The 21,429-nt window shown below is 42.2% G+C and overlaps 1 protein-coding gene across 1 annotated transcript in view; it reads right to left on the minus strand.

The window, feature by feature from the left end:
- The window catches only part of LOC121433947 (cytidine monophosphate-N-acetylneuraminic acid hydroxylase), a 78,673-nt gene that overhangs the window by 16,405 nt on the left and 40,839 nt on the right, over positions 1-21,429 (minus strand). The window contains exons 11-12 of the mRNA XM_041632628.1: positions 18,400-18,535; positions 787-927 (exon numbers count right to left, since the gene is read on the minus strand). Of these exons, the coding sequence (XP_041488562.1) occupies positions 787-927; positions 18,400-18,535 (277 nt within the window). The remainder of the gene's footprint in view (positions 1-786; positions 928-18,399; positions 18,536-21,429) is intronic.

A 21,429-nucleotide genomic window follows, 5' to 3' on the forward strand; every position in this document is an offset into this window, starting at 1 on the left:
GGTGGAGATGAGGGAAGGGAAGCGAGACTGAGTCATGTGAGGGACAATCGAAGTCTGTGAAGGAGAGCTGACCAGGCTCTAGTCATATCTGGGAAGTCAGCAAAGGGCGACACCAACTTGCTTGCTGCTCACTTCCTACAATATAAGCATTTCTACATCTGGGTTGGAACTTTATGGCTATGTGGCTCAGGATGTGTACTTACGAAACTATAGGCCTCTGGAGTCCAGGCTAACCTTTTGGAATTGAATTTTCCTGTCTGATACTTTGAAAGGTGCTGCTAATTTTATAAGTCAGACTTGCACTGGCGTGGCAACGAGCTTTCCGAACCACCCTACACAGGTGCTGGCAGCTGAACTCTGGGCTTCTGGGGCAGCAGCAAGTGCTCTTAATGACCGAACCACCTCTTCCTTTTACTTCCTGGTAAAGCCCTGAGGTGATGAAAGTGCCTGAGCCGGGGTGAAGTGCTTGGGAAAATTGTCTGATTTGAGAGATATTTACCAGTCTATTTTATTAAACAGTGAGACGTATATTTACTTTTCTTGAGTCAGGGTCTCAACTAGCACAGTCTGTTCCGCTCCTCCTGCCTCAGCTTCCTAAGGGTTAGGATTGCAGGTATGCGGCATCCTTCCTGGCTCTAGGATCCCCTGGCTCACTTTCTAAAGGGAGATGGGGATCTTATCAGGTAAGCTTAGCATGTTAGTCAACAAAACTTAATGTCACCACAGAAGAGTCGGGAGCCTTTCATCATATTAGAAACACTGTATAAGGCGTTTTATCCCCCATACCTGTCTGTTGGGTCCTTCAGCATCCTGCCCAGGTCAAGGGTAGCTCCAGGCCGTGGAGTCCACGTTGTCACTTCACAGCTTTTCTTGATAAGATTGTTGAGTTGGTTCGGGTCATTTTTAGTGTTTGTTTCCTTAATGTACCTAGGAAACAGGAGCATTGCCAGATAACAGAGTTTATTCTCAGGAGTGTGGTAGCAAGAGTGAACATTTGGTTCACCCGTTATTCTCACTCTCCAATCCCCCTCCACACACAGCTAGGAAAAATAAGGACCATGTTTGGGCTAACGTCCCTAATCAGCCAAGGAGCTTGTTCGTATCTTTTGTTTTGTAAGTAGACTCCGGTGGTGGTTGGAATTAAGTTTGAGAAACCATTAGTGACTATTACACACAGGCAGTAATTGCACATTCGTACTGAATATCAGCCGAAATGAAGATGGATTGGCAATTACTCAGCAGGCACTATACCAAGTGCTTGATATGAACTAGTTGACTTTGTCTTGCAAGGCCTCATGAGATTGCTGCTATCAGCGCATTCATTTCCTGGAGAAGGAAGCAAAGGCTGCATATCGCATGACCTGCACAGGCTCAGACTGCACACAGACCCCGGGGCCTACTCTAGCTTTCAGAACAAAATCTGGAAAGTCTCTACCCTCAAAACCATTAAAACTGTACCTCTTAGCCTCAGTGCTGGTCGAATAGCCCAGCAATGACAGATTCTGTTTCAAAAACACAGGCGGATAGCACCCGAAGAATGGCACTCACGGTTGACCTCACCCACAGTGAGATGCAGTCACACGCACCATCACACGTGTGTACGTGCACACACAGAAAGAAGAGCAGGGTGTGGGAGAAAAGGAGAAACAAGAAACCTTTTGAAAATCCACTCATTACAGAAGAGCACATATCCTCAATCATAATCCTTCCTGAGGCCTGGTTCCTTCTTTTTCTTCTCTTTTCTCCTGCATGAAAGGTAAGGACTTTACCACTGTACTAGAGCTATAGTTCAAGATCTACAATTTAATTACAATATTAATCAAAGCTTGGCCTCCCCCAAATCAAGCTCCACGTCACCACCTTTCTCAAAATAACCTTGTCAATCTCCACATCACACTGACATTGGTGTTGGGACAGAAAACAGGAGATGCAGAGAAAATGGATTTGTCATTGCATTCCCCTGACAGGGACTTACACAGACGTTACTGCTAAAGAGACTTGGACATCCTTTGCTTCAAGGTGGTTCTCTAGGTCTGACATTTAGTCAGATTGTTAACTAGAACATGAGTCAACATCTGTGTTTCCTTCCTGAAAACACAGTCAATGCCCTTGGCCTTGTCCTTGCACTCAGCAGCTTTTTGATGCTTCAGTTCCTGTGTGGGTCTGTGCATATGTGCACGTGTGAGTATGTGCATGTGTGTGCCTATGTCTGCATGCGTGCACCCGTGAGTAAGTGCATATGTGCACCTGTAAGTAGGTGCATAACTGCAGTTATGAGCATATGCATATGTGCTTGTGAACATGTGCATGTGTGCACCCATGAGTGTGTTCATATGTGCACCTGTGTGTACATATGTGCACCGGTGAATATGTGCATGTGTGCACCTGTGAGTGTGTACATATGTGCACCTATAAGTATGTATATGTATACCTGTGAACAAATGCATATGTGTACTTGTGAGCATGTGCATGTGTGCACCCGTGAGTGTGTGTATGTGTGCACTTGTGAGTATGTGCGCATGTGCATATATGCACTTGTATGTACACGTGTGTACCTCTGAGTATGTGCATGTGTGCACCTATGAACGTGTGCATGTGTGCACTTCTGAGTGTGTGCATGTCTGTGCCCATTAGCATTTGCATGTGTGAACCTGTGAGCATGTGCATGTGTACACCTGTGAGCATGTATGTGCATGTGTGCACACATGAGCATGTGCACCTGTGATCGTGTGCATGAGTGCACCTGTGAGTATGTGCATGTGTGCATCTTGAGCATATACATGTATGCACCCATGAGTGTGTGTGTGCACATGAGTGTGTGCATGCATGAAACTGTGAGTGTGTACATGTGTGCACCCATAAGCGTATGCATATGTTCACCTGTGAGTATGTGCATGTGTGCACCTATGAGCATGTGCGTGTGTGTGTACCCATGAGTGTGTGTGCCTATGAGGATGTGCATGTGTTCACCTGTGAGCATGTGCATGTGTGCTACTGTGATGTATGTGTGAGTTCCTGTGAACATGTGCATATATTTACCTGTGAGCATATGCATGTGTGCACCTGTGAGTGTGTGTACCAATAAGCATATGTGGACATGCACCCATGAACATGTGCATATGTGAATGCATGAGTGTGTGTACTCATGAGCATGTTTATGTGTGCACTCATGAGTTCACAAACTTCCACAACTTCATAATATGTATTTGTCTCATGTACAATATTATTGTACAATAGTGTAGACATTATTTATCTGCAATATTAATGAAATCAGTATCCCCACACCATCGTCTCAAGTGTCATGGACACTGAGGACACTTTCTGGCTGCTTACATATAGAACTGTGACTATTAGTTACTTTTACAGACAGCATTGGGTTGAGAGGTTGAGTACTCCCTGAGTAAGCACACGCTATGGTGGGGTCCTGTACACTGTGAACATTAGTTGATAAATAAAGCTGCTTTGATCTGTGGCAAGGCAGGACAGAGCCAGGAAAGAAAAACAAGCAGAGATACAGGTGAAGAAGGGTGGAGTCTGGGAGAAGCCATCCAGCCGCCCAAGACACAACATGCCAGAGTATCACTGGTAAGCCACAGGCCACGTGGCGATACACAGATTAAAAGAAATGGGTTAATTTAAATGTAAGAGCTAGCCAGTAAGAAGCCTGAGGCATCAGCCAAACATGTATAACTAATATTTAGCCTCGGTGGTTATTTGGAAACTGGCAGGCAGGAGAGAAAGCTCTGATTGGAACACAGCACCTCCAGCTTTTCTCTGAGACCCCTGCCTTCAGCAACTTCACGTTCCATTCATCTGAATTCTCTTCTCTCTTCCCACTGCCGCTCACCGTTCCTTCCTGGGTAAGAGCAATCGTTTCAAATTGCTCTCCAAACCAATGTCCTTTTTGCCTTTCCCACCCTCTAGACACATGACCTGCCATCTAGTGATCTTCCTCTTCCTGGATAGACTCCTTTACTGGGTTCCCCAAACCCTCATAAGAGACCCCAAACTGTGGATGATGGCAGACACTGTGGGTCCAGTCTGGGTCCCCACCTTTTTCCCTGCATTCATCATAATGCCCCCTGCTCCAGCCCTTGGACTGAGCTGAGGCTAAATTCTTCTTCCATAGGCTCTCCCAGTGCAGCGCAGGAGGGCCTGAAGCTTTCCCTGTAGAACTGGCCTTGACCTTGTGCCAATTTTTCTGCCTCTGCCTCCTAAGTGCTGGGGTTACAGGTGTGCGCTATCAAGTCCCGTCATAAACTACAGTCCCGCAGCTCAGCACCTCCTTATCTTTTCTGATAAGGCCCCAAATAATTTTTGAACATAGCCTTCACTAGGCCAGAAGTCATCCTTTTATTGCCGGCCCTGATCTCCATTCCATGATATTTGCTAGCCTGTATTATAATTGCTTTTTCTTCTTTCTACAAACTAGAACCGCAAGGACAGGCATTTTACTTCTTACTCCCCTTATCTATAACACTGTGCTATTTTATAAATAATACATCACAAAAAAAAAGCAGAACCAGCAATGACCACAGGAAGCTGTCTTTAACTTTGAGTCATTCTTACTAAAAATATTTGAAAGAGTCAAGATACCTAGAGAGCATCAAGAAGGATACGGAAAAGAAGAAAGTATCTGTCACAGGTCACATTGGGTGGTTCCAAATGCAGGGCCACCTGGTGAAAGATAGGTATCAGCAAACTGAGCCATATCTTAGCCATGAGACAAAGGAAATCATAAGTGTGGGATAATTGGTTACAATAAATAGCAGTAGAACCAGAGCCTGAATCCCACACCACTGTCTCTTCTCCTGTCTTCCTGTCACGACTCAACAGGAAGTCAGGGGCCATCCTTGAGTGATTATTGTCATGAAAATTTATCTCAAAACTGCCTTCTTCATTACTTAGTGAAATCAGAAAAACACACACAACCATGCCCATCTGAAGCTGACAGAGCTTTGCTGTCTGAGGGTAGGCAGTGTCTGTGTCCCCACCTCTAAGTCCCAAAAAGTTTGCAGCAACTGTGTCCTAAAATTGATCCTCATAGAGCAGAGGGCACTTGCTCATAACGTCCCGGCTGGGGTTTTAGTCACAGTAAGCAACAACTGTCAACCACGTTGTACCTGTAACAAAAACATTTTTGTAAGAACAAAATTTCGACATCTGCAAAATTTTGTTTAGCCTTTAAAATGACAAGAGTTAAGCCTGGCATGGTGGTAAATGGCTGTAATCTTGGCACTCAGGAGGTGGAGGCTGAGGGATCCCAGGTTTGAGGCCAAGGTGGCCTGCATAGCAAGATTCTATCACAAAAAAAAGAGTAAATGAAAACTAAAATAAAATGTAGCTACACATACTGTAAAATGGGTTTTTATTTTCTCAAGAGATTATGAGCTCCGTTAAAATGGGCATCGCAGCACAATTTGCTTGTGTCACAAATATGCTTTAAATACTCTATTTTGGCTTGAGAAACTTCTTCCAGATCATCATGCTGTGAAATCGTAGATGCACATGAGACACAGAAATAGAAGTAGACTTGTCTAGGGCGATTAACAGGAGGGGAATAAAGGGAAGGTCGGGGCATGGGAAGTATACGCAACGTGTGGTGTTTACTTATACGAAAACTATTAAAAATAGGTAAATCTTCAAAGAAAAAAGGTTGGTGAGACAGCCCAGCAGGTGAGAGCACTTGCCACCAAACCTGTCCACCTGAGTTTGACTCCTGGGACTTACATGGTAAAGGAGAATTGAGGGCCGCAGGTTGTCCTCAGACCCTCCCCCGCCCCCACACACTAAACAAGCAAATATAACTTTACATAAAAGAATAATCATGTCCGACTCTCTGAATAGCTGGTAGTCGGAAGGCTATGGCGGCTGAATGTGAGCCAAACCAACAATCTGCACACGTGAGATGTCCGGAGGAAATCTACAGCTTCATGCACTAATTTTAAAAAAATTATCAACTTCGCCCTTTGTCCTTTAACTTTTCAAATATACTTACATCTCTGTGGGATACAGTCCCATGGCATTAGCCATGTGCAGGTTTGTGTGAGTCCCAGTCAGAATACAAGTTCATCACTCCCAAAGCTTCCTTGTATTGCACTATGCTTTCCCGTCTCCCAACCCCTCAGCTCTGACAAAAACTGGTCTGTGCTTCATTCCCGTTGCTTTGTTTTTCTTTCCTCTAAACTGCCATATAAACTACATATAAACCACTTAAGGCTTGTATACTTTTGAAGCTGCCGTCCGTCACTCCAAAATGCCTTAGAGATTCATTCATGTGAATGAATGCAACAATAGTTCTCATTGTGGAACAGATGGCGTTACTCATACAGATATGCTTTCTGGAGGTTCAGTTACGACTGTGTGTGCTTTGGAGCACCTAAGCTGCACACTTAACTAACAGAGTTTTATAAAAGCGAGATTTAAACCTCTATAACATTGCAGTGAGCACTCCAAATGATACAACTCTATTTGGCACAGTGACAGATAACTGTGACTCCAGCACTCATGAAGCTGAGAGTAGAGGATCACAAACTTCAAATTATGGCTTCACAGTTTGTTTATCCTTTTTCACGGCATGTGGGTTGACTTGGACATCATGAACAAGGCTATTATTTATATTTGCATGTAGTTTTGTGTAAATTAAGGCTTGAATTTTCAGAGAACAAATGCCCAGGAGGGGAAATGCTAGACCACCTAGTAAGGTGAGCTTTAAAGCAGCCTCCAAACTTCCTCCACGGTGGTTGAGCCATTTTACATCACTATCAGCCACATGGAAGGATGCTGCTCACCCTGAAGGCTATGCTGCTGTGGTGTGATCCCTCCACTGCAGCTCCTGCAATTATCTATCTTATAACAGCTTATTTGCTACCTAGATGCCTTCCTAGTACACCAAGAAAACAAATCGAAATTAAAAGAGGACTATGGAACCGAATAGAGAGTTCTCAGAAGAAATATGAATAGGTAAGAAATATTTCTAAAAATTCTTAGCCATCAGGGAAATGCAAACATTAAAACTACTTTGAGATTTCATCTTACTCCAGTCAGAATAGCTAAGAGTAAGATGACAGATGCTGGCAAAGACGTGGGGAACACGGAACCCTCAACCACATTACTGGTAAGAGTGCAAATTGGTACAGCCACTATGGCAATCAATGTGGAGGCTCCTTATAAAAGCTAGAGAGAGATCTACCACATGATCCAGCTACACTATGTTTTCATTATCCATTTGTCAGTTATGTCCTGGGTTTCTAGGCTGTTCACATGTCCTAGCTATTATGCATAAAGAAACTGTGAACATGGATGAGGACGAGTGTCTATAGTAGAAAAAAGAATCCTTTGGGACTGCACAATGTGAGGAGAAAAGAGCTGATGTGGGATTCTGCTCTCTCTGCTATGCATATGGTTTATTACCATTAGTTAATAAAGAAGCCACTTTGGCCTATAGCAGGGCAGAATATAGCTAGACTGGAAGAGATATATAGAGAGAGTAGGTGAAGTCAGAGAGCCACCATGTAGCTGCCAAAGGAGAAGGATACTAGAAACTTACAGGTAAGCCACAGCCTTGTGGCCATACACAGATTAATAAAAATTGGTTAATTTAAGATAAAAGAGCTATCTAGAAACATGGTTGAGCTATTGGCCAAACATTGTTTTCTAGGTGATTATTTGGATCTGGGTAGCCAGGAAACTCTGTTTACAAATGGTGCCCAACATGGGGCATAGATCCACATAAGACCTAAAAAAATTAAAAAAAAAAAAAGCTTAAGAAGAAAGAGGGCTCTAGACCCATAAAAACTGGAGTCAAGCACAACTTCTTGGTAGCCACATTTATTTTCAGATAGGCTCTCTTTGCTGGCAGCAAGCAGAGGCACAGTTCCTTTAAGAGAAGGTTTCCTAACTCAGCATTAGCAGCAAAAATTGCTTCTTTGAGAGACAGCTTCCTGATTCATGCTGGTGGCAGGAACAGCTCTGGCTCTTTTTGGAGGTTCTGTTATGGAGCACTTAAATGGGGTTTTTGAGCAGTATGGGGCAAAATTGTTTTATGGTGACATAGACCCACTGCGCCCCTGGAGTTGGGGTGGTGAGCATGGCTCGCAGAGGTGATAAACATACCACCTCCTTGTTAGACAGAGCAGAGCCAACAGGCAAAGCTTCAGCATTAATCCTAGCTCTGCCTGCTTAGCACTTCAAAAAGAAATTGCCCCTGGTCAGAAAAGGATTTTAGGATTCAAACATAAAAGACTTCTAAATGAGACAGTGTTTAAAAATGTATGTAGGCTTGGAAGAGAAAGGAAAAAGAGTATAGAAAGTTATAAGAAGTAAATAGTTTTTAAAAAATAAAATAGTCTTTAAAGAGACAGTAACAGTGATATAAAAAGTCATGTAAAGATGGAAAATGCACAGAGAATCTGGATTATGTATATTATTGTGTTTTCTTTGAATTTCTTGACAGCAGAGAGACATTTGATTCTGGGGGCTGCTAAGCTAAACCAACATATATATTTTAAAGGTATCTTGACTTTAAAATTCGAGTCTAAGGATATATTACTTTGGAAAACAGGCTCTGATTTTGTTTCTACAGAAGATGAGAATCTGTGGGTGGGTTCCTTTCAGGCTAATGTGGTTTGATGGAACAAAACCCCCTGAAAGGTCTCCATTAACCCTAAAAATAATTTGCCCAGTGAACAGCAGGAAGCAGTTTGGAGAAAACTATGCCCAAATTCCTAAAATGATTGTTTATAAATGTCTGTTTTCATTTAAAGGGCATTGATTATAAATGGTTAAGTGGTCACAGTCAATCTCTTTCTAAATAAAAAAGGAGGGGAGATATGATATAATGATGAATACTTTGCATTGGTATAGATCTTAATCTATTGATATAAATTTAAGGTCAATTTGTTACACTGTGTATATGTATCTGTTCTTGTTTAAGGTATTGTGTTTGTGTAGTTCATTTAAAAATATAATGTACAATTAAGAAATATAGATTAATAGATAGTCATCTATAATAGTCAAACTATAGTCATATTAGTTAGGTTTTTCCAGATTACAAAAATATATTTCAGGTGGATAGGTATTCTTCAAACCTTTCAAAGACTACAGAATATGGCATTTAAAAGGTTTTAAGAACTTAACTTTTCTCAACAGTGAGACATAGCTGCTCCTGGCAGCACCAATTACTTCAGAGAGGTTGATGGGCATTGAATAAACTCATTATAGAATTTGCCTTTAATGTGACAAGGCTATCTATTTGAGCAAGAAACTGCTCTTACCTGGACCACTTGATGATATACTGTATAAACTGGACATGCAAGAACCACAGAAAAATGACTGCTGAACTTGCCTTAAAATCGTGAGACAGTCCTTTAGGGTTCCTGCTTCATGAAAGAGTCTGCCATTCTGCAGGATACAGAAGAAAGTGACTGACAAACTGCCAATATAAGTGAAACAGTCTTTCAAATTTCCTGTTTCATGGAAAAATCTGCCAAATACTATGGGCTTATAGGCTGAAGATGGATTCCCCAATGTTACAGAAGAACTTTGGATGACTTTCCAGGCAGTGAGATGTCTCTGTCAATTCTAGAGTTTTGAAAGTTGCTTACAATGTGCTTCCTGTTTACTTAGATAACATTATATCCTTCTGGAGTCTTTGATGGAGTTGAAGACAGATAGTTATAGTTTTTCTTAGTTATGATAAAAGATAAATTAGATACGAAACTTTAGATTCATAAAGATAAAACAGATGATAGAATATTTTCTTTAATTTTGCCATATAGAAATAGACTAAATATTGTAATTTTAATTCTTGCTTGGTAACTGTTTTGTTATATGTAATTTTACTATGGTAAAGCTAAAACCTTCCTTTATATTTAGACAGAAAAGGGGAGATGATGTGAGATTCCCCTCTGTATGCTATGAATATGTTTTATTACCATTGGTTAATAAAGAAACTGCTTTGGCCTTTAGCAGGGCAGAGTATAGCCAGGCTGGAAGAGACATAGAGAGAAAGTAGGCGGAGTCAGAGAGACGCCATGGAGCTGCTGAAGGAGAAGGACGCTAGAAACTTACCGGTAAGCCACAACCTCATAGTAATACACAGATTAATAGAAATGGGTTAATTGAAGATGAAATTACTAGCTAGGAATATGCTTGAGCTATTGGCCAAACAGTATTTTAATTAATATAGTTTTGGTATGATTATTTGCGTCTGGGCGGCTGGGAAATGAACGAGCAGTCTCTGTTTACAAAAAGCTCCAGGAAAGATGATGTTGGAGCCAAGTGCTAGGCTCAAGAGGATAAAAAGTTTAAAGAAAAGTCTGATGTTAAATGGAATGAAGGGAGTAGTAGTCACAGGGCAAGATCCTCCCCAGCTAAGCTTCTAACCTGTGTAAAGGAATTAATTAAAGGAAAGCGTAAGCAGTGAAGGAAACTATCAAGAACAGAAAACCGATGCAAATGTAAGTGAAGGAGGGGACCAAATTCCAGTCAGTCAAGGCATAGAACTTGGCAGCTTCAGCTATACAGTCCTGGCTTTAGAGACAAGGACACAAGAAAGGAGTTATGGAATCTCCCTTTGTGGCTAAGAAAAGCATCTGAAGCCAGGTTTGCATTAGGGTCTTTGCATCTCCAAAAAGTTCCAGAAAAGCCATTGCATGAAGCTATAAAGATGAAGCCTGGATTGCCTTGGAGACCCCAAGATGTTGGAGATGCCAGAGTTGTGGGGTACCTGCCAAGGAAAGTGACAAACCAGTTGTGGAACCAGCCCAAGAGAGAAATGTATGCCACAATCAATAAAGCTGAAAAGAGTTGGCGATCTGGAAAGTGTTTTGACATCAAACATGGGGATGCAGAGACTGGAGTTTGTCCTGCTGGCTTTAGGTCTTACTTTGATCTGGCATTTTCTCACTTTGTTCCCTTCCTCCCTCTTTGAATGGTAATGTATATTCTGTGCCATTGTATGTTGGAAGTATGTAATTTGCTCTTTGATTTTCATTTTATAGTGGTTTATAGTTAAGCTATTGTCATGAGTCTCAGAAGAGACTGGACTTTTAAACAGTGTTCGGACTATAAAAGAGTATGAGAATTTTTGAATTTGAACTAAATGAATTTTTTATTATGATATGGCTATAAACATGGGAGCCAGGGAATGGAATGTGGATGTTTGAATAAAAAATGACGCCATAAACTCATATTTTTGAATGTTTTGTTACCAGGGAGTATCACTATTTGAGAACTGCACTCATGGCTTTGTTAGAGGAGGTGTGGCCTTGTTGAACAAAGCATTTCACTGGGAAATTTCAAACCATGCCAGTCTCTCTCTCTCTCTCTCTCTCTCTCTCTCTCTCTCTCTCTCTCTCAGGTGCCTCTCTAGCATCATGAATGCCGCCATGCTCTCCATCATGATGATAATGGACTAACTTCTGAAACTATAAGCAAACCCCAATTACAAGCTTTCTTTTGTAAGAGTTGCGTTGGCCATGGTGTCTCTTCTCAGCAATAGAACAGTGACTAAAGCAGGTACCATCATGGAAGAGGCACAGAAAGGTTGTAAGAACCAGAGGTTGGAGGAAACCAGAGCAAAAGGGTCTTTTAGAAAAGACAGGACCACTGCACCCATAAACATAGCAGCTGTAGTTCCCTGCCTAAGCCAGCTGACATTTCAGCATGGAGTGGGAAGGGGCTCGTGAGGAGTGGGGAGTTATTAACTGCTGGATGCTTTGGGGGAGGGAAAATCAGTTTTTTTAAAGGTGTGACCCTTGATAGATCTACCATGACCCCATGCATGGTCCTACACTCATGAATATGGGGACAGCACAGATTGATCTTAGTGAGCTATTAAACAAACAAAAAATACGAACTTGATCGGGGGTGATAGTGGGTGGTTCTCGGAGGAGTTGGTGGGAGAAACAGGAGTGAATATGAATACATTGTAGCACACACGAACTCCTCCATGAATACTATTTTTAATATGATTTAAATGCATTGTAGCACACACGAACTCCTCCACGAATACTATTTTTTAATATGATTTAAATGCATTGTTGCACAAACGAACTCCTCCGTGAATATTTTTTAAATTAACCTTTTGCTCTGGTCAATGAGATGACTCAATATCGTTATTTGCCATACAAACCTAGACTAAGTCTGATTCCTAAAGAATATATTGTTTTTTTAAAAAGTCAGATGCAGTGAGGCAGATTTGTGACCCTAGTACTCCTATAGCCAAATGGAAAGCAGAGACAAGAGAATCATCCGAATGCTGAAGGGCCGGGTAGCCTAGAACGCAGTGTAGGAGAAAAGACCCTAACAATATGAAAGAGAGGACCAAGTCCCCAAAGTTTTTCTCTGACCTCTACTTCCAGGCCATGTATGTGTGTGTGTACGCTCATGTGCATGTGCGCGCACACACACACACACACACACACACACACACACAATAATAATAGTTTTTTGCTAATTTGTGTTTTGTTTCTTTTTGAAATTATTATCTCACATAGCGGAGGATGATCTTATAAATACCCTGGGTCTGCCTCTTAAGTTCTGGGATAACATGCATGCATCTCCATGCTTGGCTAAGATGATTATTGAGAGGTTTTCAGGACTGCTGAGTTTTGAGAATTTATCACACACTGTGAACACTGACTGTTTCTCAAGTGTGTTTTCAGTGTATGTTCCCAAACTGCATTTAATCTTTGCATTCTCTTACAACTTTCCTTGATAAATTTTTTTTTTAATTTTGGTAAAGTATAATTCATCAATTAGTGACTCATGCAACTCAGGCTGGCTTTGAACTCATGGCTGTCCTCTTCTCCGGGGCTGAGGTTTTAAATGTGAGCCATCACTCCTGGAGGATGCTTTCTTCTTCTGTTGTGCTGACATAGACCCTTTATCTCCATTCCTTCCTTCCCTTGTGAGCTTATTTTACCCTCCCTTTAGAACTTTTTCAATTTTAGCCCTGGGGATTGAATACAGGCCTTGGGTGTGCTAAGTGTCCTAGCACCGAGTGACAGTTCCAGGCCCTGGAAGTTTCCTTTTACAGTAGATTACTTAGATTACTGAACCAAGGCCCATATCCTTAGATTTTTTTTAAAAAAAGTTTTGCATTGCTAGAGACTGAACCCAAGGCCTTGTGCATACTATCTTCTTTCTTTTATACTTTTCTCCATTTTGAGACAACCTTACTATGTTGTCTGGGCTGGCCTTGGGTTCAAGTGCTCCTCCTGCCTCAGCCTCCCCGGTAGCTAAGATGTGGGTACCTACCACTATGTCCTGCTTTTTTCCACATACCGTGAAACTGCACTAGCCTTTGCTATTCATTCAAAATGCTTACCAACTTCCCTGAGACCTTCTCCTTGGCCCACAGAGCACCGAGAAGCTGTTTAGTTTCTAGGCATTGGAGACAAATAGGGCAGTTCTTTTGACTTCCAGTGTAATTCCATTAAGATCACAGAACGTGCTGAGTGTGACTTGTTTTAACTCGGTTAAGGTTTGTTGTGGGATCCAGGATATGGGCTGCTTTGGTGGGTGCTTGATATGACTTTGAAAATCCTATGTTCGGCTACCCTGGCCTGAGTTCTTCATAGATGTCAATCAGATCCACAGGGTTTATGGTGGTGCATCTTTCTAGGTATTCTCTGAATTCTTGTTCATCCAAAAACACTGGAAGGAAAATGCTGAAGCTTCCGATTGCAACTGTGTGTTTCGATTCCCCCTTCGGTTCTATCAGTGTGTTTAAATATCTGAAGTCTGGTGCATACGTCTCAGACTATTCTGTCTCCTGAGCGAGCCGGCCTCAGGGAGCTGACTGCGCTCATTGTGAGCCCTCATGCACCCTGTTCTGAAGCCTACATCCATCTGGTCCAGTTTTCTTCTTCCACACCAGCTTCTTGGAGCCGTTTTATCTCATATTTGTGCTATGACATTTAAAACAGATTTTTGTTTTGTGGATAAGCATAGTTTGATCTTTTTCTTTTATCCACTCTAATATCTGTCATTTGTTATTTTTAAAAGAAACTGTGATTTTCTTCTATCTCTACTTTCTGTGGGCCATGAAATCATGGCAGCTTGATAGGGGTACTGACCAGGATTGTTCTGGGCAACTAAATTTGGGGCAAGGCTACTCCAGCAGATCCCAAGTGGTTTCATTTACATATCTGTATCATTCATATTTAATATAATTATCCATATTTCTTTATTCACATCTATCATCTTATTTGCATTTCTCTGTTCCCTCCAGCTTTTTGGTTTTTGGGTTATTTGCATGTCTTTTGGTATTCTATTTAGTCTGCCTGTTGATTTGTTTTTTAACCACATCCCTTATAGACCTGTTCCTCACGGGGTGATAATAATATTCTATACAAGCTTCTCACATCTACTTAGACTGCATCACCTCTGTTGAGTCTCTTTGACAGAACAGCTGTAGTGAAGTACCACACTAGTGATGCTTAAAGAACAGAAGTTAAACAGAAAACCTTTTTTTTTCTTATCACTGGACATTCAAAAGTCACAGTGCAGAGCCGGGCGGTGGTGGCGCACGCCTTTAATCCCAGCACTCGGGAGGCAGAGGCAGGCGGATCTCTGTGAGTTCGAGACCAGCCTGGTCTACAAGAGCTAGTTCCGGGACAGGAACCAAAGCTACAGAGAAACCCTATCTCGAAAAACCAAAAAAAAAAAAAAAAAATTAAAAAAAAAAGTCACAGTGCAGGAGGCCGGGTTCCTTGTGTGAGCTGAGCACAGACTGTGTCCTGTGGCCTCTCTGAGGCTAGCTTATGTTTTCTTGCCGTATTATCTTCCTTTTATGTGTCTCTAGGTTCATGCTGTGCCTTGTTATAAGGACACCCATCACTTGGATTAAGGTCTGACCTCATGAATTCATTTTAACTGGATTACCTTTGCACAGACCCTCTCTTCAAGCAAATTCTATTTTGAGGTCTTCAGGGCTCAGTCCTTTAACATGGGCATTTAGAAGAGATACCATTTAACCTGTAACATCTCTATATACTGAAAATTATGTCAGTGTGATATTTTGGCTTTCAAATTAAAGAACCCAACGAAAGAAAGCAGTTCGTTAAATATGTCAAGATATTTACATTTCTGTCCTCCCCTCACAATTGCTTCTCTTTAATCTGAAGGAGTTCCCTTAGGCTTTTGTAAGGTAGATCTGCTGGCAGTGGCCCGCCATAGCATGTCTCTTCTACTTGCTGCCCTGTGATCTCTTCCCTAGATCTAGGTCCAATTCTTCTATTTGTTTTGTAAACACATTTTTAAAATTCACTGTCTTTCTGATTAAAAGTTCAACTGTTTGAATTGCTTTCTGCGATTGAAAAATCGAGGTCATTTAATATTGCTATATCTTTCTTTCTTGGTAGTTCTGTCCAGATTTCTTTCGATGCACGTTCATACTGTTTGGGATATTTTACTGTGCTTCTGGCTTCTAAGTTTGTGCCGTTTATCAGATTTGGCTCTAGCCACTCACTTTTCATCTTGTTTGTATGCCGTGGTCTTTATCTCCTCTCTGTGGATACCTGACATTTGCCGTTGTCCCATGGATCTCCTGAGCTATTCTTGTTTGTCACAGTCTCTTCTTTCTTTTTCTTAGGTTTGATGACTTCTCTTGATCTATATTCAAGTTTGCTTCCTCTTGCTTTTCTCAGTCCCATCAGGCACTTGAAGTCCTCCCACGTATTCGCTGCTATGGACTGTAGAGTTTGCATCTAAATTTCCCATTTAGCTCCTCTCTCTCTCTCTCTCTCTCTCTCTCTCTCTCTCTCTCTCTCTCTCTTTCTCTCTCTCCCTCTGTGTGTGTGTGTGTGTGTGTGTGTGTGTGTGTGTCCGTGTGTGTGTCCTTCTTTCTGTTTTTACAGTCAGCAGTTTTGGCCATTACTTGTTGAAACATGACTTTTATAGATGTTTGAAATGTTTTTCTGATATTTCCAGCAACTGCGTCATTTGTTATCTACTGCCTTACCTCATGTCCTAATCAGGACGTGTTTTCCTGTTTTTCCTGATATTAAGTCGTTGTGGATCACATCCTGTTCTTTGAAAATTATTCTTTGAACGTCTGGGTTTTTGTTTATTTTTGTTAAACTTTGTGGAAGTTTAGATTTTTGCTTAAACAAGTAATCACTCTGGCCATGGTCACACTATAAGCTCCAAAGCACCATCTTCAGGCTGTGTTTCAATTTCAGTTCTTTCAAAGTTTCCGTGGACCTTTCGGCTCTGTTCACCGTGTGTGCGCATGAGGCCACATGGGTGCCACCAAGCCACCAGCGTGGGGCCTGAGCAGTGCTCCGCTCTGTACTTCAGTCCCAGAGGCTTCGTTTCTTGCTCAGGGTCACAAAGCACAGCCAGGGCCTGAGCTCCAGGGTTTACTCAGTCTTCTGGCTCATTTTCATGAGTGTTCTCCCCACAGCGTCCCCAGTGCCTTCTGTCTCCCAAGTGTCCTGATCTTTGTCAATGTCAAATGATCCTTGAGTAGAAGATAACCTTCTACTGAAAAGCCAGGACTTCGGTTTCCCTGGCTGCACGAGTACTTTCCGAGAATCGCATCTACTTTCTGGAGCCAAGTGTTAGCGAAAGAAAAACAACAACAGAGCAAAGTCCAGAGGCTCCTTCCCATAATCTGAGTCCCTGGGAAGCTTAGGCAAGAGTTACTGTAAACTCCTGGGCCATCTGGGATTTGGGCATCAGACCCTGTCTCCCAAAGCAAACAGGGAAAAGAGGTGAGGCCAGTAGAGGTAAATGAAGAAGGGGCAACAGGCTTCTCTCTCTGCTCTTGAAATGGAAATCAATATAACCCTAAAGAAGGCTTTGTTCCCTGGGGCTTCAGGGCCAGCTCAATTTGCCTTTGTGAACACTGGACTTCTGTTTCCCTTTTGAGACAGAACAAGTGACCCTTGAGAATATGATTTAACGCCTTCCGTGTCTCCTTGTCCCTATCAAAGTAGCAGCAGGCATGTCTGCAATCTTCGATTGAGCAGGGAAACGAAGGCATTTCCCTGATCTTAGGGTTAGTTTGTCCAGAAAAATTGCTTTCGGTACTTTCCCTTAAACTATGGTAAAGAGTCAAGAGAGGAAAGAAGAGAGAAAAGAAAAAAATATTTCCTGGGAACCTTCCATATTCCTGATATTATGTGAGGATTTTATGCCTATTAATTACCTAGACTTCCAAAAATAACTTTCAAAGCTGGGTATGGTAGTACAGGTTTATAACCTCAATACTGGAGAGTTTGAGGCAGGGGGATGACAAGTTTAAAGCTAGCTTAAATTGCATAGGAAGTTCTTGTCTCAAGAAAATAACAAAAGCAGTAACACTTGTATATTCCTCAGATGGTGTCCTGTTTACAGACATTTGGGGTTCAGGTGATGTCAGCCATGGGTTCCCCTGTTATATTTCCAAAGTCCAAACTGCCAGCTCTCCGTGCTATGCTACACCGCCCACTTTCACCCCCACCCAGCGGTGACACTCTTCCTCCACCAAGGCCACACCTCGTAATATCGCCACTCCCTATGGGGGCCGTTTTCTTTCTGACCACCACAAAGCCTAACTCTCTAAAACCGTAAGGAAAGTGAAACGCTTCCCTCTTCCACTTGTTCCTTTCCCTACCCTGAGATGCAGTGGAGAAAGCGCTTAGAGCCAGGCAAATGTTGGCTCTTCCTCTCACAGGGCAGCTCTTGGTCTTTCGCCCTCTCCAGCGAATGTACAAAGCCTTCCTCACTTTCTCACAGGGGGAATTGTTCCGATGAGTTAGTTAAAGGCCCCATTTGACTTCCAGCCGCATGTTTAATAACTGTTGGCTGCCTCCTGCCTTCCAGAGAGATCTTTCAGCGTCTATCTGCACTAACTCCGGGGGCTCTGACTCATCTGTTTATTGGGAACTTGTTAGAATGTTGTGGACTATTGGGGTGGAGAAATGGGGGAGTAAAGTGCTGGCCTCGCAAACGTGAGGAACCCAGAACTCGTGAAAAAAGTCAGACTCAGTGGCAGGCACTTGTCATCCCGGTGCTGGGGGGACAGAGACGTCACTGGCCAGCTAGCCTAGCCTTCTTTGAAGTTCCAGGCTAGTGAGAGGCCTTGTCTCAGGAAAAGGTGGATGTCACAGAGGACCAAGGTTGTTCCCAGGCCTTAACCTCCTCACACATACAAACACACTCTGACCTACAAACACTAACATACACACAGAGACACAGACACACACAGAGACACATGCACACACAGAGACACAGGCACACACAGAGACACATGCACACACATGCACATGCACCCACACACCCACACACAGATGTTTTGAATTAGCACAATCTTTTTCTCATTACACAGTGTACACATAGCAAAGTCATTCATCCTGACAGACACTAACTTAAGTGTATAATACGGAATGAAGCTCAGAATCCTACTTGTCAGATGGGTGCGATTCCACAAAGTACCCAGCAAAGGGACAGTAGATCCGAGGCTGCAGGTCCTTCACCAGCTGGGCTTTGTAATTCAGAAGCTTTCTTCTTTCCGCCTTAATGAACTGGGCTTTCCATTCCTCTGAAAGGACATGTTTGAGGTTAGCGTTCTCCGTTCATCAATCTTTGAAAGTGAATGCCCTGGTTCCCAGCTTCTTACACTGGGCTGTAACCCAACACAGGATGTATAACTAAATGTGGCATTCACAAGGAAATCAACATCTGTGAGTTTTCTGAGAATTCAACAAAACTTAATTTAAAACATGCACATAACGGTACTGCTCACCTGTGCTGTGCTGTGTGACGTCACCGCTCATCATGTGATGTCACTGAAGCCTTGGTTCTGAGCACACATCAGGTATGCTTTGCACTGGGCATGTCATCACACATCACAACACAATCAATTGTGCGTGTCTTTTGCTCACATTCAAAACCACTGCATGCTATGAACTGTGTGTTTTTACTGCACACGCCACCTTTTATGCTCTCATAGAAACAGAATGGTTTTTGTGGAAAACAAAGACTTCATATTCTCTTAGTGTATCTCTGGATTCTATGGTGCTAGGGTGTTTGATATTTAAAATTTCTGTTTGAGTTGTTGACTTTAGCTTCACAGAATTTAATAGTTCAAAGAATTTTGACTTGAGATTAGGATAGACTTTCCAAAAACTTATGAAATGGACCTAATCATAATTCTGCTGTATGGCAATACACATTTATGTGAATGGATTTCTCAGAATTGGTCATAAAATCAAAATATCAACCAACTTTGAAGACTGCTGGAGACACCCCACATCTACTGTATCAAATATTCAGCCAAGATTAAATTCTTAATGTAAATAAGCAAGCATAACATTTGAAGCATAAACATTTACTTCATCTTTAATAAATACTAAATTATATGTGTAGCAAAGAATTGTTTTAATATAAACAATTGTTTATAATTTATTATCAGCAGATAGTTGACTTGCATCCTGATTTTAGATACTTATATGCTCAAGGCTGCATAAAGATTTCTCTGGTGCCAAGGGTTCACAAATGGAAACATTTACTAAATCTTGCTCTACTGGACAGGAACTTGCTGTGAAAAAATGGAGGGGACAAGTAAGACAGAAGGAAAGTTATCCCTGTGATAAGTAAGACAGAAAGAAAGTTATCCCTGTGATAATGGAGATGTGTCCTCAGTTTGATTTAGCAAATTTTGATTAATTACCAGGAAACCAACCACGGGTCCCAAGCTTGCTTCTTGTTTGTTATGTTTTTGGAGACTTTAGTTTAATACAGGGAAGCCCATTCTATGTACACTGTAACTCCTATAGTTTATTTTAATATAGGCAAACCCATTCTATATACACTGTAACTTCTGCAGTCGTTAACATTTTAATAGTGTGTACGTGACTGGTACATTATAAAACTGAACTCTATTCTTGTAACCTGACAACTCACAGTGACGAAAATCACCAGTTTGGTTGTTAGTCATAGTTAGCATCAAAGCCCAGCCCACTACTTACAGAATTGAGTAAGTGAGCTACCTTCCGTCTCCTCCTCTGTCAACGGACTCGTGATAGACACCTCACAGTTTCCCGCTCTCTCCTCCTCTCCCTCCCGCCCAGTGTTTATTACACACCGTCTATGCTCCAGAGGAGCTCTGGGGGGTACTAAGCGTGCAGTACTGAATAAGACGGTAAATCTTATGAGCAAAAAATGGAACACGATCCCAAGGAATCTTTTTCCTAGTGAAAGAAACCAGTTTTCAAAGGGGAAATAAAGCAATTATATAAAGTGAAATAAAGCAAGTGTATAAAGTGACATGGATAGTATAGCAGGGCTGTACAGTGGGGCGTGTCTGCACTGAGCTGGGGTGGCATGGTCACATTAGACAAGGCAGGCAGGGAATGTCTGTGTTGAGGTGGGGTAGGGTGGGGGCCCACAGACGTGAGTCCCCTTCCACCTTGACTGAAGGTCAGAGAGGTTGAGCTTATTTTACTCTTTCAAAGTTGTTGGCATGACCTTAAGTGTCTTTTGGCCATTTGAAGTTCTTCTGTTGAGAATTCTCTGTTCAGCTCAGTGCCCCATTTTATAATTGGGTTGATTAGCCTTTTACGGCCTAGTTTCTTGAGTTCTCTATATATTTTGGAGATCAGACCTTTGTCTGTTGCGGGGTTGGTGAAGATCTTCTCCCAGTCAGTGGGTTGCCTTTGTGTCTTAGTGACAGTGTCCTTTGCTTTACAGAAGCTTCTTGGCCTTCCCACAGGTCAGGGAACCCTGATTGCTCTTCGAGCAGATGGGGGAGGGGGACTTGATCGGGGGAGGGGGAGGGAAATGGGAGGCGGTGGCGGGGAGGAGGCAGAAATCCTTAATAAATAAATAAATTTAAAAAAAAATAAATAAAAAAGAAAGAAAAAAAAACAAAGTTGTTGGCAACAGGTGCAGCCACAAGCAAGAAACCCCAACCTAGGGTGTGGTTACTTCGCGTTTCAGACTTTAAGATGGCCCATAGAGGTGGATCCATTCCACCGTGACCAAAGGTAGGAGAATTCAAGCCTATTCCTGCTCCCTCATTTGAAAACGGGTTTGACACAGGGAGTGGTTGCCTACAGGACACTTGGTCTAGGGTGTATTCACTGCGTACCCTGCCCAAACATCAGAATGCTTAACTCAGGAAATAGTGACTTGATGTCTCAAGTATTGAAGCAAATGACTGTTCTGGTTGTCCTTTGTGTCATGTTAAAGCAGTCTTTGCTTTCTTACCCCCCCACCCCCCATCCCACCCTTTTCTACTGGGGTATAAAAGCATATGGAAAATAAATGTGGGCGGATTCAGTATTCACTGAGTTGCTCTCCTGGTACTCTCCTGTATCTCTGTGTTTCTTTCATATCTCTGTCTATTCTGCCTAACATCTCTAATCCATACACTCCTACCCTGGAACATACAAACCTGTCTAGGCTGGATCCCGACAGGGTGGCATGGTCACC

This window comes from Microtus oregoni, unplaced genomic scaffold (assembly GCF_018167655.1).
Source record: "Microtus oregoni isolate MIOR12 unplaced genomic scaffold, Mior012 000042F_ref0000377, whole genome shotgun sequence".
NCBI lineage: Eukaryota > Metazoa > Chordata > Mammalia > Rodentia > Cricetidae > Microtus > Microtus oregoni.